The 24,801-nt window shown below is 52.4% G+C and overlaps 2 protein-coding genes across 2 annotated transcripts in view; one reads left to right on the top strand and one right to left on the bottom strand.

The window, feature by feature from the left end:
* The window catches only part of UBE2O (ubiquitin conjugating enzyme E2 O), a 70,231-nt gene extending 57,630 nt beyond the window's left edge, over nt 1–12,601 (bottom strand). The window contains exon 1 of the mRNA XM_064522550.1: nt 12,150–12,601. Coding sequence (XP_064378620.1) covers nt 12,150–12,542 — 393 coding nt within the window. The 5' untranslated portion in view covers nt 12,543–12,601. The remainder of the gene's footprint in view (nt 1–12,149) is intronic.
* A 7,171-nt stretch (nt 12,602–19,772) lies between these two features.
* Nucleotides 19,773–24,779, top strand: AANAT (aralkylamine N-acetyltransferase). Its single transcript, XM_026103900.2, has 4 exons — nt 19,773–20,082; nt 22,729–22,973; nt 23,051–23,205; nt 23,994–24,779. Exons 2-4 carry the CDS (start codon nt 22,817–22,819, stop codon nt 24,297–24,299), a joined length of 618 nt encoding a protein of 205 aa, XP_025959685.2. The 5' UTR covers nt 19,773–20,082; nt 22,729–22,816; the 3' UTR covers nt 24,300–24,779.
* The last annotated feature ends 22 nt before the right edge of the window (nt 24,780–24,801 follow it).

The following is a 24,801-nucleotide window of genomic DNA, read 5'->3' as shown; positions in this document are numbered from 1 at the left end:
TATACAAGCTATGGGAGCTCTCAGATAAGAGTATTTTCTCTGTAAAACTGCCTTGTTTGCATGGTTGTACATGCGCTAATCAAAAAACTGCTGTAATCTGAAGAGAAAGCAACGTTGTGAGGCAAAAACAAAAGGAGCCAAAGCACCATTGTGGAAGAGACAAAATTAGGTCTAAATACACAGTGTTTTTCCACCTGAATGCCAATTAAATAGCAGAATACACAGAATTAATGCAATACTGACACTAATGTCACATTCACTAGGCTAAGACATAACCAACAGTTATTTTAATCATTGTGCAAGAGCAAGTAGATTGGAAAAGTTGGCCAATATCTACGGATGGCAATCTGGCACTAAATCATGTTATTGAGAATAGAAAAAAAATATACAGCCACAGCATGATTAAGCAGCTAGGATCTTAGCTTGGATTTTTTCCAAAACTCTAAGTGTCAACACTGGGGGAGGAAGGGATGGATAGACAGACAGACTCACCCAATTAAAGATTTTACATATGCATTACGGTGACCACAGCAATTAGCATATTTGAGATATTTCCTATCAATTATTAATCTTTCCCTAAGATGACCAACAAAACGAGAAATCCGAGAGCTGATCACATAATACTACTGTGAAATGCAGATAGAGTGCTTGATGTGGAAGGTGTTACGTTTTAAACTAGCACTTGGGCTCAGATAAAAGCAGCCTCAGGAAACACACATTAATTCTATTCAGCAAGGTACTCCAAGCTGATCAAGGCACCAGACATGATGCTGATCAGGAAAGTACTGTTCTCACTGGAGCAGGTGCAGAGAAGAGCTGCAAGATTATCAAGGAAAGAGCCTATCTTGCAAGGAAGTTAGTGATATATAGTCTGAGAGTAAAAAGGGAGAAAATGGTTGTGCTTCACCACATAAGAGCACATTTATAAAGACGAGCAGCTGGTTAGGAACCAGGTTTGCTTTTTACAAGGAGAGATGGATGTAAACTGCCTGTGCATTTATGCTGGAAATAAGTCTTCCCATCACGATTGGAACAGCTTTCTAATCCAAGAAATCAAAGCAAACAGCTAACTCATTTTATGACAGACCTTCACTGATACACAAACAGGCTGCTGCAGCCCTTGATAGCAGGGGACCGACTCAGGAGCTCCCTTCTAGTACTGCACTGCCAGCAACGCAGACTGCCTCAAGAGATCTCGGTTTTGAAGTCCAGGAGATCTAGTCTATCCTCGCTCACACCTTGCTTTCATTCCCCCCACCCACACGGAGAAGTAGCCCGAGCAGACTGTGCTAGCGGAGCACTACCTGCTCGCATGATGCCGGGCAGAGGTGCAAGCCCAGCTCCTCCGACCGGCTATGAACGCGCAACCCAGCGTAGACGTCTTGTTAGTGACCACAGGGAGGGTGCTTTTTTGGCACATGTTTTATTATAGTCAAGTCACCCTGTACTTAGCAGTTTGCTTTATCATTACAGGGCAGATTTAGTCTGTGAACCAAATGAGATATTTCATTGTCACGTACCAGCACAATCCACAACACCACACAAAACTAAATAGAGGAAGTTTCTAGCCTGAGAGTCAAAAGGGCAAATAAGCAAATTCAGCTATGCAGGTCAGGAGATGTTCTGGGTGAAAAGGTAGTTAATGAACCAATAATTCACTCCAAATCTTATTGTCTAATTTTTACATGTACAGTGAGACCTCAAAACATCGAGAGCTAGCACATGAGGATAGCAGAAGTGTTGACTAATGGATTATGGAGGAATGATAAGACTTTTTTTTTTTTAATCTAAGTATCCATGCACTCATACTTCCTGTGCAGTGTCACCTTCGCAGCCGTGTAATTCCTTAAGGTGCTCCCTTCTCCTCCTGTATACATTTCAGGAATACAGAGAGGCACAGTCTAGGCAGCAACTTGCTTTACCCTGAGAAGTTTGCTCCAGTTCGGAAAGCTTCCACAGCTAGGATAATTCAGGTCTACATTCATCAACCACATGCTGCATTAAACACACTTCAAGGAGGAAACGTTATATACCACTCCAGCTTATTAGGAATAACCTCCCAGGCTCCTCAGAGCACGCCCGAAATGCTGGCTAGCCTGCCTCTTACAGGAAGCAAGTGAATCATCCACATTTGCATGCTTTAAAAAACAAAACCAAAAGCTTTCCAGTAAGGATAGACAGATTTTTCCCTCCTTTTTCTGCTATAAACTGAAGTCCTCAGACAATTCACTATGATGAGATTATGCTTCAGCCTGGGACGCCAGATAAACTTTTACCATCTGGACCCTGCAGTTTCCTGTGGCACAAGGACGTAGGACAGATTTCTGGCAAACACCGTATGCATTAAGTACAAAACAATATATATGAGGAGTTGGTTAAATATGTACTACCCACAGCCAGTCACACAGCTACTTAGTAGCTCTAAATTAAGAAAATATGGCTATTTTGTCAAGACTAACACTGTTTCAGGGAACTGGACTCACATAGTGAACAGCATGAATACTTTGTGCAATGGTCATGAGAATTATTCATTTGGATGAGATGTGTAACCCACCTTCAAAGAAAAAAGCTTTCACCTTCAAAAGCAGTTAGAAAAGCAAAGCCAAAGGACAACCCTGTAGGGCCTTGCTGGAAGTGGGATCAATTCTGAACAAAAATATTTTAAGTGATACTTCGCATACACTCATCTCAAATACTAAAAAGCCAAGTTCTGAGGGGAGCAGCCCAGCCGCACCATCTGCCACCAGAGACAGACAGAAGCAGTAGGAAGCAATTGAGAAGGGCAACAGTAGTCCAACACTGCTAGTTACTGAAACATCCAACTCTTCTCTCAAGCAGCAGACATGGAAAAAGCAGCCATTTTAGTGCAATTGTAGAATACAACTGAATGAAGAAAAATGCAGATCCTTTGGTGATCTGAGCACCACTCAAATTCTGATCATGTTCAAGTGTAACCACAGCCAACAATTTTACTGAGGCCTAAGATCTAGGGCCAGTTATTTAATCAGAACACCTTGAGCCAGGAGAGCTGAAGAGCCATTTGATTCTAGAAATACCATCAAGAACCCTCAAAGTTAATGGCCTACATCTAAGTTATACTTCACTGACTACATTTCTAATCCAGCCTTGCAAAACTGTCACAGCTTACTAGATTTATAGTTAAACTAACCTCCAAAAATGCTAGGTTACTCGGCAGTTTAACTACTCACGTGAGAAAATACATAAATCTGAATCCCTCAATAGCAAGAGATACAATATGCAGTCTAGTTTCCAAGCATGACATTTCACACATACGCAGCACGACCAATATATTACGGTTTGAGGTGAGAATAATACAGCTAGAAACTTCTGTCTAGAAGAATCTGCACCGAGGAATGTCAGAGTTTCTCCACCATCCAGGCAGCTCATGATCTCCAGTCCTGCTCAGAAAGGGTCAAGCAGAGAAGAAACTGAGCACACCACCCAGTGAACTACATCAGGGGCTCAACACAGCTAGTGCAGGCTGACTGACTGACCCAGAGTCACCCATAGTTTTTGTTACCTTTTCAACCCACATGGCCAAAGAGGCACTGCAACATCAGAGCCCTGAAAATACTTTGAAGATGAAAAGTGCTACTTACTTGCTAAATATCCTTATCAGCAGAGAAACAGCACTAGCACTGTTTCTTAAAACAAAAGTGATTCACACACAAAATTCTTTTTTTATTCTCAAAGAAGTTATATCCTTTCAAAAGCAGGTTAAAAAAACAAATCAGTTGTGAGGGAACTAATTCCAGCTCTCCCAGTATTAATGTATTTCACCTTAAGCAGAAGGCTCATCTTCCACTGAGGAATGAAAACACTACCCAGGCATTTTAACAGGAATGATGCACAATAAAGTCCCAGCTTTGGGCTAAGAAACCTGGTTAAAAGCCCTAAGCTCCTCATCTTTTCAGCAGGTGATTAAATAGCCCTCTTCACTTCTCAGTCTCCAACCTCTTCCTCACAAGCAGAAAAGCTTATAGTTTGACAAGCAGCTGTAAGAACACACCACCCAGGCTGTGTCGGATGTGTGTGAATACAGAACCAGACGGTACCACCACTGTAATTTTATGGTACGAAATGAATGCTGCTTAATGGAGCAAGGGCATAGCTACCTAGTTTCTCTTCAACTCAAGGGACTGGAACTAGAGGCTGTGAAGTGATACCACTACAAATATAAGCTGGGCAGAGTTTCTCCATTTCAAATTTACTCCTGTAAATTATATTTTTTCCAGGCCTGGAAGCTACAGTAAGACAACAAGTGCTCCAGGCCTCGCCTAGCCAGCCTTCCTGCAAATCCTTGGCCTCATCTCCTACCAACAGCCTTAATGCTGTCCAGTTATTTCACAAGAAGCTACAGCACCAGCTGTTGAGGAAAATAAACACATTATTATTTTAAAGACAATGTAAAAAACCCAGGTATTAAACTCATTTTTTTGCAGTTTTAAGGAAGCTTAACTTTCTAGTGCATCCTACATATCTCCAGAGCAGGGAGATGGTTGCTCAGGACTCTTGAAAAACTGGATGACCACTTCAGATGTAGCTTTGTGCATCCCAGTTTCAAAATCTTGGCTAGGTGTTGGAACAGCTACATGATAAACATATTCTGCATCTTGGCATCCACCCACTCCCCTATACACCCATAAAATCTTCTACCCCAGGCCAGAAGCTGATAGAGCAAGCACCTCCAAAGAATTTCCAGGGCCCTAGGCTCTAGACACCATTTCTATACATTTTTACCTATCAATTTGTTAAGATTTAGACAAGCAGGTCAGTAGCTCCATGGTGCATGGTCTGAGCTCACAAGATACATGCATCAACGCTATTTAGCTTGAACATCTTTCACATTAGCTGAGCTAAACTGCACTGCAACCACTGCTGTGCACTTCTATGGTACAACACACACCTGAACAATGGAGAAGGCTGAATAAAGCCTCAAGGGAAGACTATTTCTAAAACAAAACCAAAAAAGCCACACCACAAACACCCACAGTCTAGTGTACAGAGATACAGACTTTAGTCTTAGAATCTGACCACTCTCATGCAATGTTTTTGGCCGTGACTTTACAGAATGGATATTCTGCAAAAGGGAGCTGCAGATGTCTACTGGTTCTTGTCCACATTGTTATTTTGAAACCTACCCAATTAAGGGCATAAGACAGAAATGTAGTATCACTCATCCCTTCCCCTTACCTCTCCTGCACAAGTACACTCCCCCGAAGTATAGTTATGAAAGTCCAAAACTCCAAAGGCTGGGACAGAGAATGCTAAGATCTCCACACCTTTTTCACTACCATGTACACACAGCCAAACGCATGAGGTAAGAATAAATCTGAAATGCACAGTTGGAAATACTTTCTATCCACAAATGAAACCAAGCCCACAATGAACCTAATTTGTGTGAAACTGGGCTACACAGCACAGCCTGGGACGTGTGCATTCTGGATTACATCCCAAGGCAGAGCACAAGCCTTTCAGTCACCCTGAGCACCCCAGCAATCTCAGTACGTGAATAAGTTTTCATCTGGATCTCACTCTGATCCAGTCCCATATATTCTTGCCAGATGCTGACCAAGGCAATCACATTCTGGCTACCACAGAATTACACTCAGCCTTCACAGCCTCATTTAAGACAGGTGTTACCTTTCTCTTGCAGTGTTACTGCTAGCCAGCTAATCTGTTATACAATATTGACTGTGAGGTTCTCCTTCATATAATTCATTCATCACAGATTGAAAAGAGCAACAAAACTAACAGGACACCTGTCAACTTGAAACTCATGCACATCTGAAAATAAACAGCTACTACAGTTATCAGTAATCCCCATTCTCTCTTCTGCCCAAAACATGTACTTTCATAGTGTTCAATGTTTCTAATGACACTTCATAACCAGTATCCTCTACCCCCTCCAGTCTACTTCTCCCTTCACAGAAATATTTAACAGTCAAAAAAGAAAGGTTTTTCAATTTCTGTTGAAGGTAAATCCTCCACCCATTCCAAGGATCTTGCTAAGTAAGAGAAATGAAATGACTTTTTGCTGAAGTTTGCCAACTCTGCAAATCTAGGTTAGCAGAGTGTTTAAGTTTCAGACACAAACACATACACATCTACTTAGCAGCATAACAGCCCACAGCAAATAGCAGATAAAATCCATTACCTATTGATTTTTGTTGTTTCAGAAAGTAAAGTTCAGTATTTACCTACCATTGCCACAGTTCTAAAGACCACAAAAGAAGGAAACATCATCTACGCAAGGTAGAACCAGAACCGAGTTACACATCAAATGCTCCAAAGGACAACATAAAAAGAAAAAAAAACCCAAGCCATCATTTCACATCTTTCAGTTCCAGGAACCTTAGGAGTGACAACCTAAAAAGCAAGTGCAAAAATTTCAGATGAAAGTATCAGTTTCTAAACTGACAATGACCCTTTTGGGAAAAAAAAAAAAAAAAAAAAAAAGAGCACATGGTGGGAGGTAACAGAGTGGAAACAATGAGGCAAGTTTTTCCTAACTAGCATTTAGGAAGGTATCATCACCTTCTGAGCCTTTGAAATCCCGCAAGTAATTAAACAGTCAAAGAGTCAAATGAGAGGAGGCTTTTAGCTTCGCAAATGCCAATTATTTCCCAGTACCAACACAGATGCTGAACATTAAAAATAGCGTCTTTTCTCTGAAGAGAGGAGAAGAACTGAGGACAGCCGGCATAAGTAAGCAAGACCTAGCCCCAAAAAGCATCTGTTACAGATTCTGCCTTTTAAGTTCAATAAAGAGTCTTTCATGAAAAAAAGTAACTACCAAATTGCTTAAAGCCACTTGTCTGTGGAAGTCTGTATTTGAGCTGCATAAGCACAAGTGGAGGAGAAGCCTTTTGAGAAAGTTACAGCAAAATGCCTCATGTGTACAGGTATTTCAAGGTCTGTCATGGGCTTCAATTCATCCCTCCTAAAGCTTTTAGTGTACATTAGTTAACTGTTCAGTAGTCTGAAGAGTGTTACCAATTTAACTATTTGTTAGCTATACCAACACATTGAAAGTGAGTGAACCTTGGAAGAGGTGACCCATCACAGAACAACTGCTTGCTTGGGGAGAGACTGTCCATTTAAAAAATAACATTCCTGACTAAAATTTGAATAGTTACAGTTAATTGCCTAGCCCAAGTGGCCACTTGCACTCTTGAACCATCCAGTCAGTCTGTACACTGTAAACTCAGAATAACTCTCTATACAATAATATTGTATACTACTTAGTCAGGACACTTCCATACTGCATGTTGTACAGGATGTCATTTTTGCAATGAAATACTAGCGATGATCCCCAAGTCCATACTGGAAGGGTCAAACAAATCAAAGTCCTTAACCTGCAAAGCAAAACGGAGAATCAAGTTAAGGGAAAGTAGCCTTGCAATGAGTAGTTACAGGATTGAATAGTTACCTTTAAAGTGACTCTGCCTCACATAGAACTGCAAAAATTCCAGTGAGCTTTTACTCTCCTCCTGTCTTTAACAGCTACGAAAGTCAGGTGGTTTCAAAGAAACCCCTTGGGAGACTAACTGAAATGTCAGAAGCAAGAAGAGGGTTAGATATAGCTTCCCCATGCAATAAAAAACAGTATTAATAGTTTATGGGCATTGAATTTGTGTGTTTCACTACAGTTCTGCACTGTGATCCGCCTGTGTTCATGGCTCCCAAAAAGGACCCGTACTTACGCAAGCTAGGACCATCCATCTTTACCTGCTGGAATTTAAATACTCAACACCACTGCATTTCTAGACAGAGAACATACTGGTTCGGTCTGAAGATGAAAGATTCTGTAAGGCTCTCAGTGTTTCCATCCCTCAATCACAAATGGGTACCACATAGTCCGTAGCTATGATTAACACCTGAACGCCCCACACTAACGTCCTAAGTAAAGAAGCAAAAAAAAGCCAATGACACTAATGGAGATAAGAGCACCTCACAGGATCTGACCACCTGTATCAGTTACAGTTCCTAGTTGGGATCCCAGAGGTAAGGGTTGACAGTGGCTGCAGAGGGACAGAGAAAAGAAAATGCAAATCTTCATAAAATAGGAAGTATTTCCCTCTTCCGTAACATAGGCACAGAAAAATCACAACTTAGAAGTTTAGGTCAAAGCATCAACTAATGACAGAACTCAGAAGAAAAATAAAATACACACAAAAGTCTTGAAATTATGTGGGAATAGTGTCTTCAGAAAGTTCTCCTGCAGCCTTATATTCATGACTCAATACTTGAGGTCAAGAAATTATAGCAATGAACAGTGGGAAGGAACAGAAGGGTTGTGTGGGATGAAGCAGAGCTGCATTCATAGAGAGACTTGTAGAGATAACATCAGACAACTTCCAGCTAATAAGCTGATCAGCTACTGGATTATATCTCAAGTGCCCTGATAGTTTGAATTTGTTTCCAGAGCAAACCTGAAGGGAGTAGAGCGCCATCCAAACCAAGCTGTATTCCGAACTGCACAAAAACAAAGCAAAAGGCTGCTAAAATCTTCCAGCAAATTTGGACCTTGACTCTTACAGCAATCCTGCGTCTCTACATGTTCCCTACATGTAAATCAATCGACTCTACTCCTGACATACCACAGGATTACACCAAGACACTAGCGTATTTCATTCCCAAAGACATACATAAGAGCACAAGACGGGGAATTCAGCAGTCTGGCCTGTTGCAGGCCTTTAGATAAGGTGCTGAAATATAACACCTGCGCTTTTGTTTTCCCCATCTGCGGAACAGGCCTATCTGCCTTAAACAGCCTTTGTGAACGCTCAAGGCAGTAGAGAACTCTGCGGCTTTCCGAGGAGGCAGAAAGAGGAAGACTAGCAGCATTTTAAGGCATTCTATGAGCCTTACTCATATTTAACATGGTCAAGCATGTTTATTAATTTCCCAAAGGCAGCGCAAGTGTGTCGTAAGAGTATTAACTTACAGCTCAGAAATCTGGAAGTTAAAATACAGCTGGGTCTCAAATATTACTGCTACTTTATTAGAAAAGCATCAAGTGTTCATACCAGTTATCAATACTTTCACAACTTTTGAGTGAAAATTATATCCAGCGTACAAACAGTAATACAAAGACAAGAGAGAGGGTTTTAACCAGAGGGACTGCTCTTCAGATTTGGTTGCCTGACAGGATGGGAGTTAGACAGGACATAGATGGCAAACATATTCGGATAGGAAAGGCTTCCTCCTTCCAGAACTGCTTGAGTTTTGCATTATTTAGTAGCGATGACTTTCCAGTGTTTTGAAAAAGGAAAGCGGTCACGAAAGGCAGGAAAGGAGCGCGCAGAGCCAGAGGATAAGACATCCAGGCTCTTTTTTCATTCACGTCATTCTCATGATACTGCTAATGACCATCAACATGGGAATCAAAGGCAGGAATGTGCTCAGATAAACTACTAATTCAACTGGAAGAGTTAGTGGGCCTTTGTACCAAATGCTAGTCCTACTTCAAGAGAAAGTTTCTATTACTTATTAACATCAGTAATTGTGTGCTCAGATTTAAGTGGCAGTTTGCCTACTATTTCCAACAGGAAAGAACAAAGGTAAGCACAGAGCATCTAGAAGCAACAGTAAAAAGGATTAGCCTATATAGTCCCTAGGAGAAGAAAATAATTTTAACCCACACAGTTTAAGCAAAACACAGGAAATCTCTAGGGTTATAATCCAGTTTGTCTGGTTATGAACAACTGCATTTGACCTTTACACTGGAAGCTAAAGGTACTCCTCTCACTACCCTCAATATTTGCAACAACTTTGTTTCTCCCCTTCCTCAGTTACAACACATGCTCTTACCCATAAACGCGCCAGGGTTCATAGATCTTAAAGCGCTTGACAAAGAAGAATCCACACGAGATAGACAGGCACGCAGGCGTTTTACATGAGAATAAAGTCTACCATACAGAACAGGTATACAGTGGTGCAAGATGAGGCCAGCAGAAGCCCTGGCCCCAGGACTACCTTTATCCTCTGACCACTGCAGAATTAAGAGCTCAGGGAAATAAAGGGCAGCTTCAAAGAACTGGAACAAGTACTCTTGAATCCATGGGTTGACTGTGACCAAGGCAATCAGGTTAACATAGTAAAGACACTAAACGATCCCATGGCTAAAGGTGCTGCAGAGTTAGAGCCCTGGCCGAAATAATTACAGTTGGCAACAACATTCTAAAACCAACAAACTTCAGGCCCAGGACAACAATGTGGTGCTTATGGTTGGTACCTCTCCCAGCTTGGAACCTCTCCCAGCTTGGACGATGACAAGTACACCACCTTGCCTGGCTCATTTGTAACCATCAGTATAATGTGAAAAGGCTGGGTTAGATAACAGCTAAAAAAACCTGACTATAACCATGAAATGAGAAGTTCTGCAGCGCCTTCCCAATGGCGTCAGATTTGTTTTTAGTAACCCCAAACTGCAGCGCAGATTGTACACGATGCCTATCAATTTGGTTAGCGGGCAGCTTTTCAAATAGAAAAATCAATATCATAAGTACACCTAAATTCCTCAGGCACTTAGGAAACTTTTCCCCAGGGTCTATTACCTGAATGGTAAAGATGCCTACATCAGAGGGATATGACCATGAAAAGGAAAGAAAGAGGACCATTTATTTACATAATTGCCTTTGACTTCTGATGGCCTGCAGTCTCGCTTTTTCTAATGTTGCACAGGGTACAGTTACCAAGTGACTAAAGTCAGAGCTAACACTTCCAAATTTGAGAATCCAATAACAACTCCTAAGTCCATGTTCACTCGCTCATGTTGAAGTGGCCTCGTTTAGATGCTGAAAACGCTCAACTTTGGATATATTTTGATGCAACAGCACACGAAGATTTTATTTGAAGGCTACAGTGATTGAATTGTGGCTCTAGGGAAAGAAGGTTTTTCTTAATGTAGAAATATATAATGTGTAAATATCTTTTCTTGATACCTTGTTTTCATTTTTCTTATCTCCATACTGGTCACATGCCTAATGACACTAGCACCTAAATTTAGCTCATTCTGGTAGTGTGTGCAATCCTACCAATTTCCGTAGGAGCAAAGCACACCCTTCTTCCTCAGTTTCCCCCCTTCGGCTTTCTGCTCAATTTCTGAAACAGCAGAGCAGATGGCATACCAGGAGACTCCTGCTTTCAGCTGCCATCCCAGAGCAGTGCTCCGACTCGCTCTGCTGCAAGGACAGCGCAGGCCTTCTGTTTTGTTCGGTGCAACGCCCATTCCTCGCAGGCCCCTTTGTGCTATATTACAGTGCCCCCTCTCTCTCTTTTGTCTCCTCGGTGCTGCCAGTCACTCTGTGCAAAATCTGGCACCAGAATAACTTTGGGAAGTGGGAATATTCTAACCCAGACCTCAGAACTGCCCTGCACCCTGCGGCTCTTCAGATATAATTAAGAGGCCACAGATTTACCTGGGTCTCACCAACAGAAGTAAATGCTCACGTAAACAAGGGCAAATCCAAACCACGGGTGCCCACCACTGAAATTTTAGCCAGTCAAGACTGCTCGGTTTAGCTATTGGCTCCCCTACAAGAGGCTACCATGATGTTGTCCACCACAGAAAGAGATATCGGCCCACATTCCCAGGAAGTGGGAGAGAGGGTCGGAAAGCTTCGCCTCTACTAGGAACCAGCTCAAATCCCCTACTGGGCTTCCTTCGGGGCCATTAAAATCCAGCGCCGGGGAGAAACGGCTGCGTCTCGGCAGCGGCGCGGCGCAGGAGCGGTGCTGGCTCCGGGCAGGAGACGAGGAGGATTCGCTCCAGCATGACGAAAGACGGGAAACGGATTTCAACCTCTGGAGGACACGGCGTACCTCCCGCGCTCCGGCAGCACCTCCGGGGGCTGGAGCGGGGGGGAACGGCGACAAGGGGCGGCGGCGCCGGGGGGAAGGGGGGGGGGGAAGCGGCGGCGGCGGCGCCCCCCGCCCGCCCCGGCAGGCCGCAGGCGCAGGCCGCGGCCCCGCAGGCCTCCGGCGCGGCCCCGCGGGAGCGGCCGCACAAGGCCCCGCGCTCCGCCGCCCAGGGCCGGCCCGAAGGCCGCAGAGGCGGCGGGGGCGGCAGCGCGGGCCGCGGAGGGGCCGGGGCCGGGCGGGGGGCGCGGGCGAGCCGTTACCTTGGTCTCCTTGACGTGCTGCTTGATGCCCTCCGGGTACCACTGCACCCGCACGTAGCCCCGCCGCAGCGGGCTGGCGCGGCCCTCCTCGGCGCCGCCGGCCCCGGGGCCGCCCGACTCGGAGCCGCCCGAGCTGGCGGCGCCGCCGGTGCCGCGGCCGCCCCCCTCCTCCTCCTCCGAGTCGGAGTCCTCGCCGTGGATGAGCCGCACCAGGCCGAAGCGCACCGAGCCGCGGTAGCGGCCCGACACCAGGTCGTGCGAGAAGAGGAGGCGCTGCGAGCCGCCCGGCGGGGCCGGCGCGGGCAGGGGCAGCGCGGCCGGGGCCGGGGCCGGGGCCGGGGCGGCGGGGGCCGGGGCGGCGGCGGGGGCCGCCTCAGCGGGCTGGTCCGCCATGGCGCCGGGCAGAGCGGGGAGAGCGCGCGGCCGCCGGCGCAGGCTGGGGGAGGGGAGGGAGGGAGGGAGGGAGGCGGCGCGCGGAGGGGAGGGGCCGGCGGCGCGCGTGCCCTGCGCAAGTAGCGGCCCGCGGGCGGGGCTAGGCCGCCTCGCCCCGCCCGCCGCCAGGCCCCGCCCACCGCGGGGCGGGGCGGGCTGAGGGGGGCGCTGAGGAGAGGGGAGAGGAGAGAGGGAGGGAGAGGAGAGAGGGAGGGAGGGGAGGGCTGAGGACAGAGGCCTGAGGGGAGCGACGAAGGAGGGGAGAGGGAGGAAGGAAGGAGAGACCTGAGGAGAGAGGCCTGGGGGGAGTGAGGGATGAGGGGAGAGGGAGGGAGGGAGGAGAGAGCTGAAAAGACAGACCTGAGGGGAGCGAGGGATGAGGAGGGTGAGGGCGGAGGGGAGGGATGAAGGGAGGAAGGAGAGGACTGAGGAGAGAGGGTTGAGAGGAGGAGAGCGAGGGGAAGGCCGAGGGGAGAGACGGCTGAGGGAGGGAAGGAGGGAGGGCAGAGGAGAGCCAGGGATGAGGAAAGGGAGAGAGGGAGGAGGGAAGAGAGAGGGCCTGAGGGAAGAAGGAGGGATGGGGAGGAAGGATGGAGAGGAGAGGCAGAAGAAGGGGAGAGAGGAGGAGGAGCGGGAGGAGGGAAGCCCAGGGGGCAAAGAGGAGGATGCTGGGGAGATGGATGAAGGTCCCCGGGCCGGGGGGAGCAGCTGCCCTTCATGGCGTCTCCCTGCCGCCGTCTCCACCTGGGGGAGCCACCCAAAATGGCGGGGTGAATCACGCCTCCGAGGTGCCTGCTGGTCTCCGCGGTGGGATCTAGGTGCCATAACCCAGACAGACGCCCAAGCTGTGCTTAGCGACACGCGTCCCCCGCCACCTCCTCGCCCAGGCTGCCGCTGCCCCTCTGGGAGGGTCTCGGATCTGGCACGAGGGAGCTGGAGTGACCAGAAGCCGAAAGCCTCGGGTCGCGCGCCCGGGGGAGCTGCCCCTTCTCGTGCGCCCTGCCAGGCGGCACGGTGCTCCCCGAAAGCGCGGCTCGGCTCCTCGGGACCCCCGTGCTCGCGGCGGCGTGCAGATGAGCCAGACGTTTGGCTTCGGGGACTGTTGTGGCCAGTGCTCCTTCCACCTGCGGGGATTTTTGAAATAAAGATAATTGCTTGGGAGGGTCTCGCTACGCTGGCAGGGGAAGGGCGACGTGAGTCCCAACAGCCCTGGCTGCCTGTCCTTTACTCAGATATATCCTGTCACTTCACCCCATAGGTCTCCCCGTCTGTGCAGCGCTGGCTGGGATATCAGGAAAATGCCTGAAAGCCTGAGGCTGCCTCTTTTTATTACCGAAGGAAAACGAGAGCAGCACAGCAGTAACCTCCTCCTTGCACTCTGCCTGCCACAATCCCACGCCCAGGGCTGGCCTGCCTCCGTCCACCAGCTGGCTGGAGTTTCTCCTTCCAGGGTTTCTTCTTTCAGGAAAAGGGACCGGAAACGCAGCTGTTAGGTTTAAAGCAGTTCCTGGATTTTTCCATGGGGTTTCTAGTTCCTCTCTGCTGGGAAACAGCACCCACTAGCTGCGCGAATCCGGAGCCCGGCTGCGCGCCGAGGCCTCGCTGCAGCGGGCATCTCCCACGAGGGAGCTGCACCGGGAGCAGGACCACGCTGCAGCTCTGCCCGCTCCCGCGACACCCTCCTGCGGGGGTGGGCGCGGGGGGCACCTCCTGTGGGATGCTCTCCTCCGTGGCAGAGCGCAGACTGCTCCCGGCCTGTCTCCGGATCAGGGAGCTGCAAGCGTTGCACCAGCTCGCGGTGTCGTCCTCCCCGCCGGGTCCTGGGTCAGCCCGACCCCCACATCAGGATTTAAGCACTCTGCAGCCTCCATCATTTTAACCAGAGGGTGTTTTGCTGATGTAGTTCCCTACTGGAGCATTTCTCAGCATTGACCCCAGGGATAAGAAACAGAACAGAGCTAAAAAACAATGTTCTCCAGGTGGGAAAATTGCAACATATCCTTGGGGAAAGACAGTTAAAGTATCTGTTCGGTGCAACGAGGTTATACAGCTGTTGACATGGGCAGGATGGGCTTGTGGGGCTACAGATCCCCATCCACAAGCAAGAGCCCTCTTCTTCCATCTGAATTAGTGTTACGTCCTTCTCATCATCCCACGAAAGGTCTAAAGCATAATGTGTGTCCAGCAGGTGATGTTTCTCTTTCTCTCTTAACATACGTAGTAACAGGTGCTTATAAAATATAGATATAGGTAATGGGCATAGTGTGTGGATGGAAACTGCCCCTCTTCAGAGCACTTACGCGCTGCAGAGCAGCAGTGGGGAGCCGCAAATAGCCATGGAGATGATCACCTTACACAAGCAATGGAGTTCACAGCGGGGGGGGGGGGGGGAGGTTTATGGGGCCAAGTCAGAGCTGTTAACGGGCGCTGAGCCGGGGGTGTTTTTGCACTCTGAGCTCAAACGGGCTCTGATGTGCTTTCGTCGGGAAGTGGCACTGAAGAAAGACTCATTTTTTCCCTTAGGACCCGGCAGCCCCTGCCTTGGGCTGCTACACCACTGACATGCTCCAGGCATGGCATAGTCCGTGGTTATTGAGCATCTCCCACTCAAGAAGCCAGGCAGTGTCAGCTCTCTGGGGCTTGATCCCAGATCTGCGCTGAGGGATCTCAGCAAGCCAGACCACCCTGCAAAACACTAAGGCAAAACCGAGAAGCATCCTGTGATTTTGTGTGTGTGATTTTTCTGAGGAGAGCCAGCCTGATCCAGCAGCTGGTCTGAACACCCAGCACTACACGAGTGACACATGTCAAGCAGACCCCCCCCTTTAGGGACAGTTACAGGTGTTAGACTATTTTAGGAAGTGCTGGCACTTCCTCTCTTTGCAGCACAATATCTTCCTTGCAGATAAACTGCCCGTGTAATGTAACCGGCTTACCTGCCTCCACGTAGAGATGTCGGGGAGAAGCAAGCCCCGTCCTTCCTCCTCGGGACCAGCTGGTGTTGGGTGCAGCGAGATGCACCTCTCACGGGGCACCTTTGGAAGGTCCCTGTGGGGCTGAAGGGCTGCCTGGCACCCAGGGGTGCCTTCAGGGTGCCCAGGGGTGCCAGGGCTGCAGCAAGGCGCCGGTTCGCCGCGGCTGCGGAAAGGCTTTGGTGCCATCTCGTGGGCTGCACAGGGGCCGGAGGGAGCCGGCCTGGTGGCTTCCCCGCCTTCGAGGAGAAAGAGGACGACACAGATTTTTACGCACACAAGCAGAACAGGCATTTGCCTTTGCATTGCAACCCCTTGGTCCACAGACAGGGTCTTCTCCACTGGTCTGGAATATACAGTGGAGCTCCTCACCCAAAAGGCAGGGAACATGCTCTCAGCATAGATCTTTACCGTGCAGGAGTGATAACTCCTGCTTGGCCGATCCTTTTAGATACCTTGAGCTTCCTTTGCTGCTTTCTCAGAGGCAGACATGTTCCTATACAACCCATATCCTCTGCTTGAAAGAGCTGGGGTGCAGAGTATCAGGACAACCCACCCTCTCCATCCCTTTGCCATTGCCTATTTAGTTTCAGGTTAAGTTTAGAGCTCACTTTTCCCATTGAAATATGTGGCCCCACTTTCATCGTTTTCAGAAGAGCAAGACGAGGCTGATGGATGCTCCTTGCTACAGGAACTCCATCATGCCCAGCCAAGGGTGAAGACAATTTGTCTATGCCCAGTCTGGTCAGCTGGTCTGGGCATGGGGATGCGCTCAACAGGAAGGAGGAAAGGAACCTTCCCCTCTGGCTGTGGATCAGGACCAGGCTGGTTGGCAACCTTAGGGCATCTGGCTGCTTAGAGGAGTCCTCTGCGTGCCAGTGCTTCGGCGAGCCTGGCAAAGCTACCGAGGCTGAGTGGCAGGGGACGCCTTTCCCATGTGCGAGGGGCCCCTGGGGCTGGGTGCAGAAGTTCCTGGTGCCCCACGACCATGTTGCACAAGATTACCTGGCCCTTCCCTCATTGCCTATGCTGCTCTGGTCAAACACCTCCGTTCCTCCCCACCACTTGTAGCGAATGGCTTCAGAGTGGCTTCACCTTGCTTATATATGACTTTGAACAAGCGGGGACACAAGCTAGCAGAGTCCTCCTCCTCCATTCATGCCTCCTGCCCTCTCTGCTGAGCCCAAGACCTTGCAAATCCCCTGATCGGGCTGGTCCAGGCCCAGCCTTGCTCTGGGACTTGGGGCTTCTCTGCAGATGCACTCGGTTCCCTGCGATCTCTATGGGTCACCCTAGCTCCCACCAGTGCGGTGCTGGGGCTGGAGCTGGGAGCCAGGGCAGGAGAGCTCCCGCAGAGCAAAAAAAAGCAGGGGCACCCAGTAAAGTGTCACTGAACTGCCATGTCCCAAAGTCACAACTGGATCTAAAGGCCAGGGGCTACCTGTGCTGGGCCCCTTCCCACCGCCCTGCCCTCCTCCCGGGGAGCCTGTGCAGCCCGGGCTGAACCCCGTCCTCCTTCGTCACCGGGATTGTGTCGTGAGCGTCCGTGACCTAGTTATAAACTACCGCAGGCCGGCAGAGAGAAGGAAATTAGGCTAATCACCGCCCAGTGTCTGTGCTCCAGGGAGGGGATAAAAGAGGTCCCGGCTGGTTCCTGGGCCCCTGGCTCCTGGGGCCGGGCACTGTTTCTGGCTGAACCTATGTCGCTGCGTATTCGAGCAGATGTCGGTGAAATTGTGCCCCTTTCTGCTTGCACACCTCCCTCGCGGGCCTGCGGAGAGGAGTAACAGCAGTGTCTACCGACCCAGCAAGGACACGTGTTGGTCTAGTGCAGGTCTAAGCCAGAGCTCAGAGCCTGCTTCCTCGGCGGTTGCTGGGACCTCAAATAACCTGTGAAGCAGCAATCCCCTCCCTGGCTTTTTATGACCAGCTCTGGTGGGAATCAGCCCCGCACCCTCAGAAAAGAGGCCTGAGCTGCACCGATGGGCTGAAAGGAACATGCCAGAGGAAATCCGTATACACGTGTATTTGCAGATTAATGCTTCAGAGCAGAGCTGGCCCTTGCAGGGTCTGCTCAGAGGCTGGGGCTGGCCGCGGGCCAGGGGAGCCCTGCGCTGCTGTTTTGACGTGGCAGCCTGCAGGCTCCCGAGCAGCGATAAATACCCCGCTGCAGCGAGCAGGCCGGAGGCATTCTGGCTTTCCAGCACGTGCCGGAGATTTTGCACAGCTCTTGGCAACAGAGGGGAGCCCTGAGGGGTAAAAGCAGCAGGTAACCAGCCTGGCAAGGGTTTAAGTTGAATATTAAGTCGAAAGAGCCACATCCTGCTGCGAAGTTGCAGCAACGTCAAGCGCTCGCACGCTGTCAATGCACGCTGCCCTCTGGGGCAGTGCTGGTGAAAAGGCCAAACCAAGTGAGAATAAAAGAAGAGCCCGTGACTGACCTTGCAGTGATGCAAAATTGCAGAGCCCAGCTCCCACCCAGGTTGCACCATCTGTGGAGGCCAGGAGAAAAGCCTGGTCCTCTCTGGGTACGTCAGGTCCCTTTGGCTAAGCCAGTGTTCAGGGATGTGAGCAGCATGTCAAAAAAGGCCAAGTAATTCTACAAGGTTGGGAGAGAAACCCCAGTGCCACGCGGGAGGACGCCGATGTCACCTGCGTCCCTTTTGATGGCAGCCCCTGCCCCTGGATAAGGATAAGGCGGCGCAGAGGCAGCGATGGAGGCAGAGCGTGGTGCAGATGAGACCGGCGTTTGTGCCGCTTCCCTCCCGAGTCCTGGCGGAGGGGGGAAACATAAAGATTCAGCTGCCTCCCACGTGTCGCCCCGGCTGCAAATCCTGCCCGGAGACAATTGCCATCTTCCTAAGCGGGCACCCAAACGGACACAACAGCCTGGCGCCGCAGGCAGAGTGACAGCTCCAGGCTCTTTGAAGAGCCTGAGAGAGCTGCTAAATATGTAAATCTCAGCACACTGCTGTGGCTCTCATTTAATAGAGTTTTTGACCCTCTGCAACTGCGTAGGGGGAGGGAGCGAGGGTCTGAGCTGAACGCACCCGCAGCGGCACCAAAACCAGCCTCGCTGCTTGAGCGCTCCAGCCGTGGGCCAACCTCTGCCCCCCGGGGTTCGGTTTTAATGGTCGGGAGTTGCTTTTGAAACACCTTTTCTGAAGAGCAGCAGTCTGCTGGGCCATATTTCTGCTTAGATGCCATGAAAAAGACTTAGAAGAAGAGGAAAGCAAGGGTTTAGCCCCAGGTCACTTCTCCTGTCTCTGGAAACCAAAGCAGGTCCTGAGCCCTGCGGGAGACGTCCCAGGTGGGGACCGCAGCAGCTCCGTGTTCCCTTCAGGGCTGCATCTGGTTTGTGATGATAATGGTGATGCTGATGGGTTTTAATTATTATTTTTGCTCATCTCTCCAGTAATTTCCTTTCTAGGAGCTGATGCCTGGGAGAATCCCCCTCCTATTACACTTGTCCTGGCGGGGACAAACAGCACCAGCTTTGCCTGTCCAGTTTCTTAGGCAGTGATTCCCAGGGACTGCAGGCTGCCAGCGGGAGAAGTGCTTGGTCTTTGGAGCAAGCTCCTCAGAGGACAAACTTCAGATCTGGCTCTGATCCTACAAGAAGCCAACTGAGATACTCCCCACTGCGAGGGAGTGTCACATCTGGCCGTGGGTATCTCTGATCTCACAGCACGTTGCAGCCAAATGTCGCGGCTTGGCAGCCACGGCTAATGTGGCCAGCGGCCTTTTTGTTCTCACCACAAACCTCCCGGCACATCGTGGTCTGGTTTCTATTTACCAGGCCCGATTCTGACCCTTTCCAGCCTAATTCTTAACACCGGAGTTGCTGCACGGATTTCACCAGGGCAGGACCAGGCCCGGGCTCTCTGTGATGAACACCGTGGCCACACTTTTTGCTTTGCGAGGGCTATTGCACGGCCCCTCAGCCTGCTGGTGGGCAGTGATTTATAGCTGGACCCGGAGAGTGAACACCGCATTTATTAAACACACATGCTCAAATGCAGACTCTGTATCACCCAAGTGGGGACACGTTTTTTGGAAGCAAAGAAAGCGCATCCGTGCTCAGCAGAGCCGCATTTAGCTTAGCACAGACTCCCATCGCCTTCGGAGAGGTCTGGCCCAGGCCCAGCGCCTTGCTCTCTTTCCTGGCTAACTCATCCGCTCTCCTGCCTGGCAGCTGCCTCTTGAGCAATCAGCTAAATGCTTTATCCCTCTGCAGGCAGTCACGCCACGGAAGAAAAGCCTGACGGGATCCTTTTGCTGGCCTGTCACCTTAAAGCCTCTCACCTCTCCCTGTCTTTCATCGGGGTTATAAACTCCTTAGAGTGTCATCACGTGCTCCATAAAAAACAAATATATAAGCGAGGGCTCCTGAAGTCGCGGCACACAAGAGCAGGAGGCAAATCAAAATTCACTGCCGTTTTCTGCTTCCTCCGTCAGCTGCGAGAGGGCACGACCAGACCAGCCTGGGCAGAGGAGCAGCTCCGGGTCCCCGTCCCACGCCGCCTCCGGTAAGCGCCAGCATTTCTGTTGCGTCCCGGTGGCACTAGCGGTCTCGGGGACAGCTCGTGGTCCAGAGGCCACCGTGACTTGCCGGCCCCAGGATGTGGGGAGCTGCCCCAGAGGGGAGGGAGCTTGGTAAAGTGACCCCAGCTCACCTGCAAAATGACTGCAGAGGAGACGAGAGGGTGACGCTCATCACAACCTGTGTCCCACCCCTGCCCTTTCAATACGTGCAACCAAAACCCGGGTCTGGGGGGTCCTTGCGAGGAAACCCCCCATGCTCAGGGTGAGAAGAGTTAGGTCTCTGTTGCAAAGAACATTTGGATTCAAGATGGGGTGAATAAATCCGTGCTACTTCCAACTCACTTTTAAAAATTCAGGCCCCCAGCGCAGGCAGACATCCGTAATAGAATAAAAAGCTGCTGTTAGGTGGCTGTCGTGGCCTTGCCTGTTCGTTTACCCCCGAGCATCTCCAGGGACCATGCACACGCTCAGGTCTCTCATGCTCAGCCTGGGGTGTCAGTGATGGGAACAACGTAGGCGACACTGTGCCACAGCGTGAAAGGCGCCCGTCTCCGGAGCCAAGGAGAGAGGATTTTCCCCCTAACTCTGGTTCTGACGTACTCTGTGACTCGGGGTGAGCTTCCTTCACCGCCGAGGGTCAGACGTGTCCCACACGCAAACGCGCTCCTGACACCGCTGCTGCTGCAGGGTCCCGGGTGCTCTGCGGCGGAGGGCTGCCGAGGGGCGGCTGCTCTGCCGTTGCCTCTGCCTTGCACAGGCTGCTCAGGTTTTTCTGCGTATGCTTTTCCCCATACATAAAAGCCCTTTGCATCTGCAGAAACCTGAAAGCTAGGCGCAAGGAAAAAGCTCATTTCCAGGAAACAAACACATATATATCACGCCTACAGCCATATAACCTGGGCTGCTGGGAGCAAAATGCCAGAAAGAAAACATTTGAGGAAAACAAGTTAAAGAGCAGCCTCTTCCCCATGTCACCGACTTCTGCTCTCAACTGTTGCCAGTCGGGGTCTCGAGAAATTTCTAAAAACACCTGGAGAAATCTAATCCCCCTTTCCCATTCCCTTCCAACGTGAACCGAGCGCCCACTCCCACACAAGGGCTGGAAACATCCCAGCTGTGCAGCTGAGCGTCCCCGTCAGAGACTTGCCCGCAGCCCCAGTTCTTTGCAGTCATTACGTGATCCGTGATAAAGAACAGCTCTTCAGCAGCGAACAGCTGTTTAACAGGGGCTATCAGCAGGCAAATACCCCCCCCCCGTAATTCCCACGGCCGCGGAGAAGCCAGCCCCTGGCCCCTCGGCGGCACGTCCCGTCGCGGTCCCGTAGCTGCTCCCCTGTCGCCTAATCCCACGTCTGCAAATCGCCCGGTAAGCGGCTGAGAGGGGCTGCCCCGGGTGCCCGCGGTGCATCCCGGCGGAGAGCCCTCCGTGCCAGAGCCGGCAGCACCCCGGGAGCCGGCCGCGGGTGCTCAGCACCGCGCAGGATCAACCCGCGCCTGCGTTTTCTCGCTTTGTGGAGACGGCCTTCGTGCCTGCTCGGGGGTTGAGCTGAGCAGATGAGCCCCTAAGCCAATTAGCAGGACGAGGAGTTGCAGAAGATTCGATAATAAGCTCTACGAATGCTGCAAACAACACAGCACCCTCCTCTCCAGCCTGGCCACTGCCTTACTTCCCTCTTACACGCATTTCAGGGGAGCGTGAAAAACCCCTTCCCACTTCAGGCGGCCTAGCGCTTCCCCCTGATGACCAGCACTGGCATTTGGGATGCTAAATATCCTCCCCACCAAAGAAAAGACCTTTTCTTGAGCGACCCAATTGCTTAGACAGCGCAGCCGCTGCTCCGCCAGCAGCGTGTGCAGAGCATGTCTCCGCGTGAGCCCTCCCATCCACCCGCCCGCCGGGGCATTTCGCGCCCCTGGCCCGCAGCACTTCCCCATGGAAAAACCCCAGCCCGCTCCGCTTTCGCCCTGCGCAGTGTTTGCACTGGTAACGCCGTGGTTTCTGCAAATCCTATTAGCTGCAGGCAAGCCTATAATTAGCAAGGGAAGCTGGCACCTCTCACACACTCATCAAAACGACCAGGCCTCCCGCGAGCTTGGTCACAAACTGCTTCAATATCCAGCAGCCCGGTGACTCCTGCTCGGCTCTCCGGAACTGTTTCCACCATCGCTGCCCGCGGGCCAAGCGCGCTTAGCAAAGAGCCATTCGGCCAGTTTGTTGTTTGCTGTGGATTTATTAATGTAGCTTGAGTACGAGTGAAGGAGGCTCCGGCTGCCTGACGTCTCGGCACAAACACGCCGGCCCTGCACTGACCTCTCCCTCGCGCGCCCGGCCCGCTCCGGCCCCGGGGAGGTTTCACCCAGAGCTGCTTTTCCTGCAGCCTGCCCCTTCCCGCGGCGTCCCGCCTGCTGCCGGGGGTTCGGCCGGGCCTCGCCGGGCGGGCGGCAGCGTTTCCCAGCTCTCGCCCCGTGGGTCGGCCCTGGCGCGTGGGTCGGGCCAGACGCCCCTGGCAGCACCGGGGCCCCGCGGGCGGGCGTGTGCTGTGCCTGCACCTATATATATATATATATATATACACATATATATATAGCAAGAGGGTGGCGAGCAGCTTAATCCCATACGCCGTCGGCAGGTATTTTTGGCCGCCGGCTGAGAGCGCCGGAGGAGATTTGCTGGAGGAACCGGCGCCGCGAGACCCGCCGGGGCCCGGAGCGGCGGAGATGCCGGTGCCGGGCGCGCTGCCGTTCCTGCGACCCGTCGGCCCGCGGGCGCCCCGCGACTCGCCCGGGCGCCAGCGGCGGCACACGCTGCCCGCCAGCGAGTTTCGCTGCCTCAGCCCCGAGGACGCCGTCAGCGTGTTCGAGATCGAGCGGGAAGGTAAGGGGCTGCGGGGTGCCGCGGGGGCTCCCTCCCGGCGGCATCGCGCCCGCCCCGCTCACCGCTCTGCCCCGCAGCCTTCATCTCCGTCTCCGGGGACTGCCCGCTGCACCTGGACGAGATCCGCCACTTCCTGAACCTGTGCCCGGAGCTGTCGCTCGGCTGGTTCGAGGAAGGGCGTCTCGTGGCCTTCGTCATCGGCTCCCGCTGGGACGAGGACAGGCTCAGCCAGGTGAGAGCGGGGCAGCGTGGCGCCCGCGCCGCTTGGGGAGGGGGGAAAAACACCGCGGGAGCCGGGGGGACGCGGGCGGGGGCGAAGGTACGCAGCGGCAAAGCCCAGGTTTCCTTGCAGCCGGCGCATCCCCATCCCGGCTGCCCGAGGAAGCACCGTTCCTGGGCGCTGGGCTTGGCGGCTTAGGTCCTTCCCCAGCCCAGCCATCCGGAGGGGCTTCGGGCAAGTCGGGCCTTTCCGCGCCCAATTTCCCTGGCTTTTGCGGAGCTGACGGACCTCGGGGGATGAGGGATAGTTTCCCACCGAGATCCTGGCCCTCCGCGCTGCCAGAGCCAGTGCAGCCCCGGCGCAGCCCCTGCCTGTCCCCACTGCCCAAAGCGCTTTCCCGCGGCCTCCAGCGGTGCAGTGATGGGGCTGGGGGTGCTGAGCCCCCTCTGCCCCGCGGAGAGGCACCGGGAAGGCGCCAGGGCAGAGCGGATGCTCTGAGCCCCCCGGGCTGCTTCCTCAGCGCTTCTCAGCTCCAGAGCACTTCACCAGCTAATCGTTTTCTCCGGGCTATTTGGAGCTCGTTCGATACTGGAGAGAGATTTCTTGTAAGACTAATTGCTGCAGGGCTGCTCTTGCAGAAGCGAACTTTCTCATTACTTATTTTTACTGATGTTGTTATTAAAACGCGCCCCCTCCCTTCCCTCCTCCAAAAAGCATTACTTTTAAAATTGAAGCGCCGGGAAGCCGAGGGCCGCGCCAGCCGGGCTAACGGGCTGCCTCCCTCCCTCGCTCGCTCGCAGGCGGCGCTGACGCTGCACCGGCCGCGGGGCACGGCGGTCCACATCCACGTGCTGGCCGTGCACCGCAGCTGCCGGCAGCAGGGCAAGGGCTCCATCCTGCTGTGGCGCTACCTGCAGCACCTGCGCTGCCTGCCCCGCGTGCGCCGCGCCGTGCTCATGTGCGAAGGCTTCCTCGTGCCCTTCTACGCCAAGTGCGGCTTCGAGGCGCTGGGCCCCTGCGAGGTGACCGTGGGCGCGCTGGCCTTCACCGAGATGCGGCACGCCGTGCGGGGGCACGCCTTCATGCGCCGCAACAGCGGCTGCTGAGCCCCCGCCGCCCCCCCCGGAGCTCCCCGGGGGAGACCCGCGGCGGGCGCGGAGCTGGTCCCCGGCGGCAGCAGCCCTCCTGGACGGCCGGGGGGAGAAAAGGCTGCAGCACCTCCGTCCCCTCGGCCCGGGCCAGGGCTGCTCCCCGCCGCCACGTCTGCCTTTCGCCGGGGAGATGAGCCCGGTCCCGTCTCACCGCCTCAGGGCTGCAGACCAACGCGTCCAGCCTGCTGCTGGAAGCAACGATCCCGCGGGGCCCGGGCGAGACGGGGGGCTGGTGGCCCCCGAGCTCCGCTGCTCCCCCCACGCGTGCCCAGACCCCAGTGGAGACACCCCCCCCCGCAGCCACCTCCACCCCAAAGCACGCGTTGAAGACCCTCCAGCAGAGCCAGCCCCACATCGGCACTGGACACGGGCAAACATCCCCCCCCAGAAAAGCCCCCCACGCACGTCTTGGTCCAGTGTCAAGCGGCAAATAAAGAGGTGGCTGTTGTGTTTTCTA

This window comes from Dromaius novaehollandiae, chromosome 18, assembly GCF_036370855.1.
Source record: "Dromaius novaehollandiae isolate bDroNov1 chromosome 18, bDroNov1.hap1, whole genome shotgun sequence".
Classification (NCBI taxonomy): Eukaryota; Metazoa; Chordata; class Aves; order Casuariiformes; family Dromaiidae; genus Dromaius; species Dromaius novaehollandiae.
Note: the sequence above shows the minus strand (reverse complement) of the source record. Positions and strands in the feature narration are given on the sequence as shown.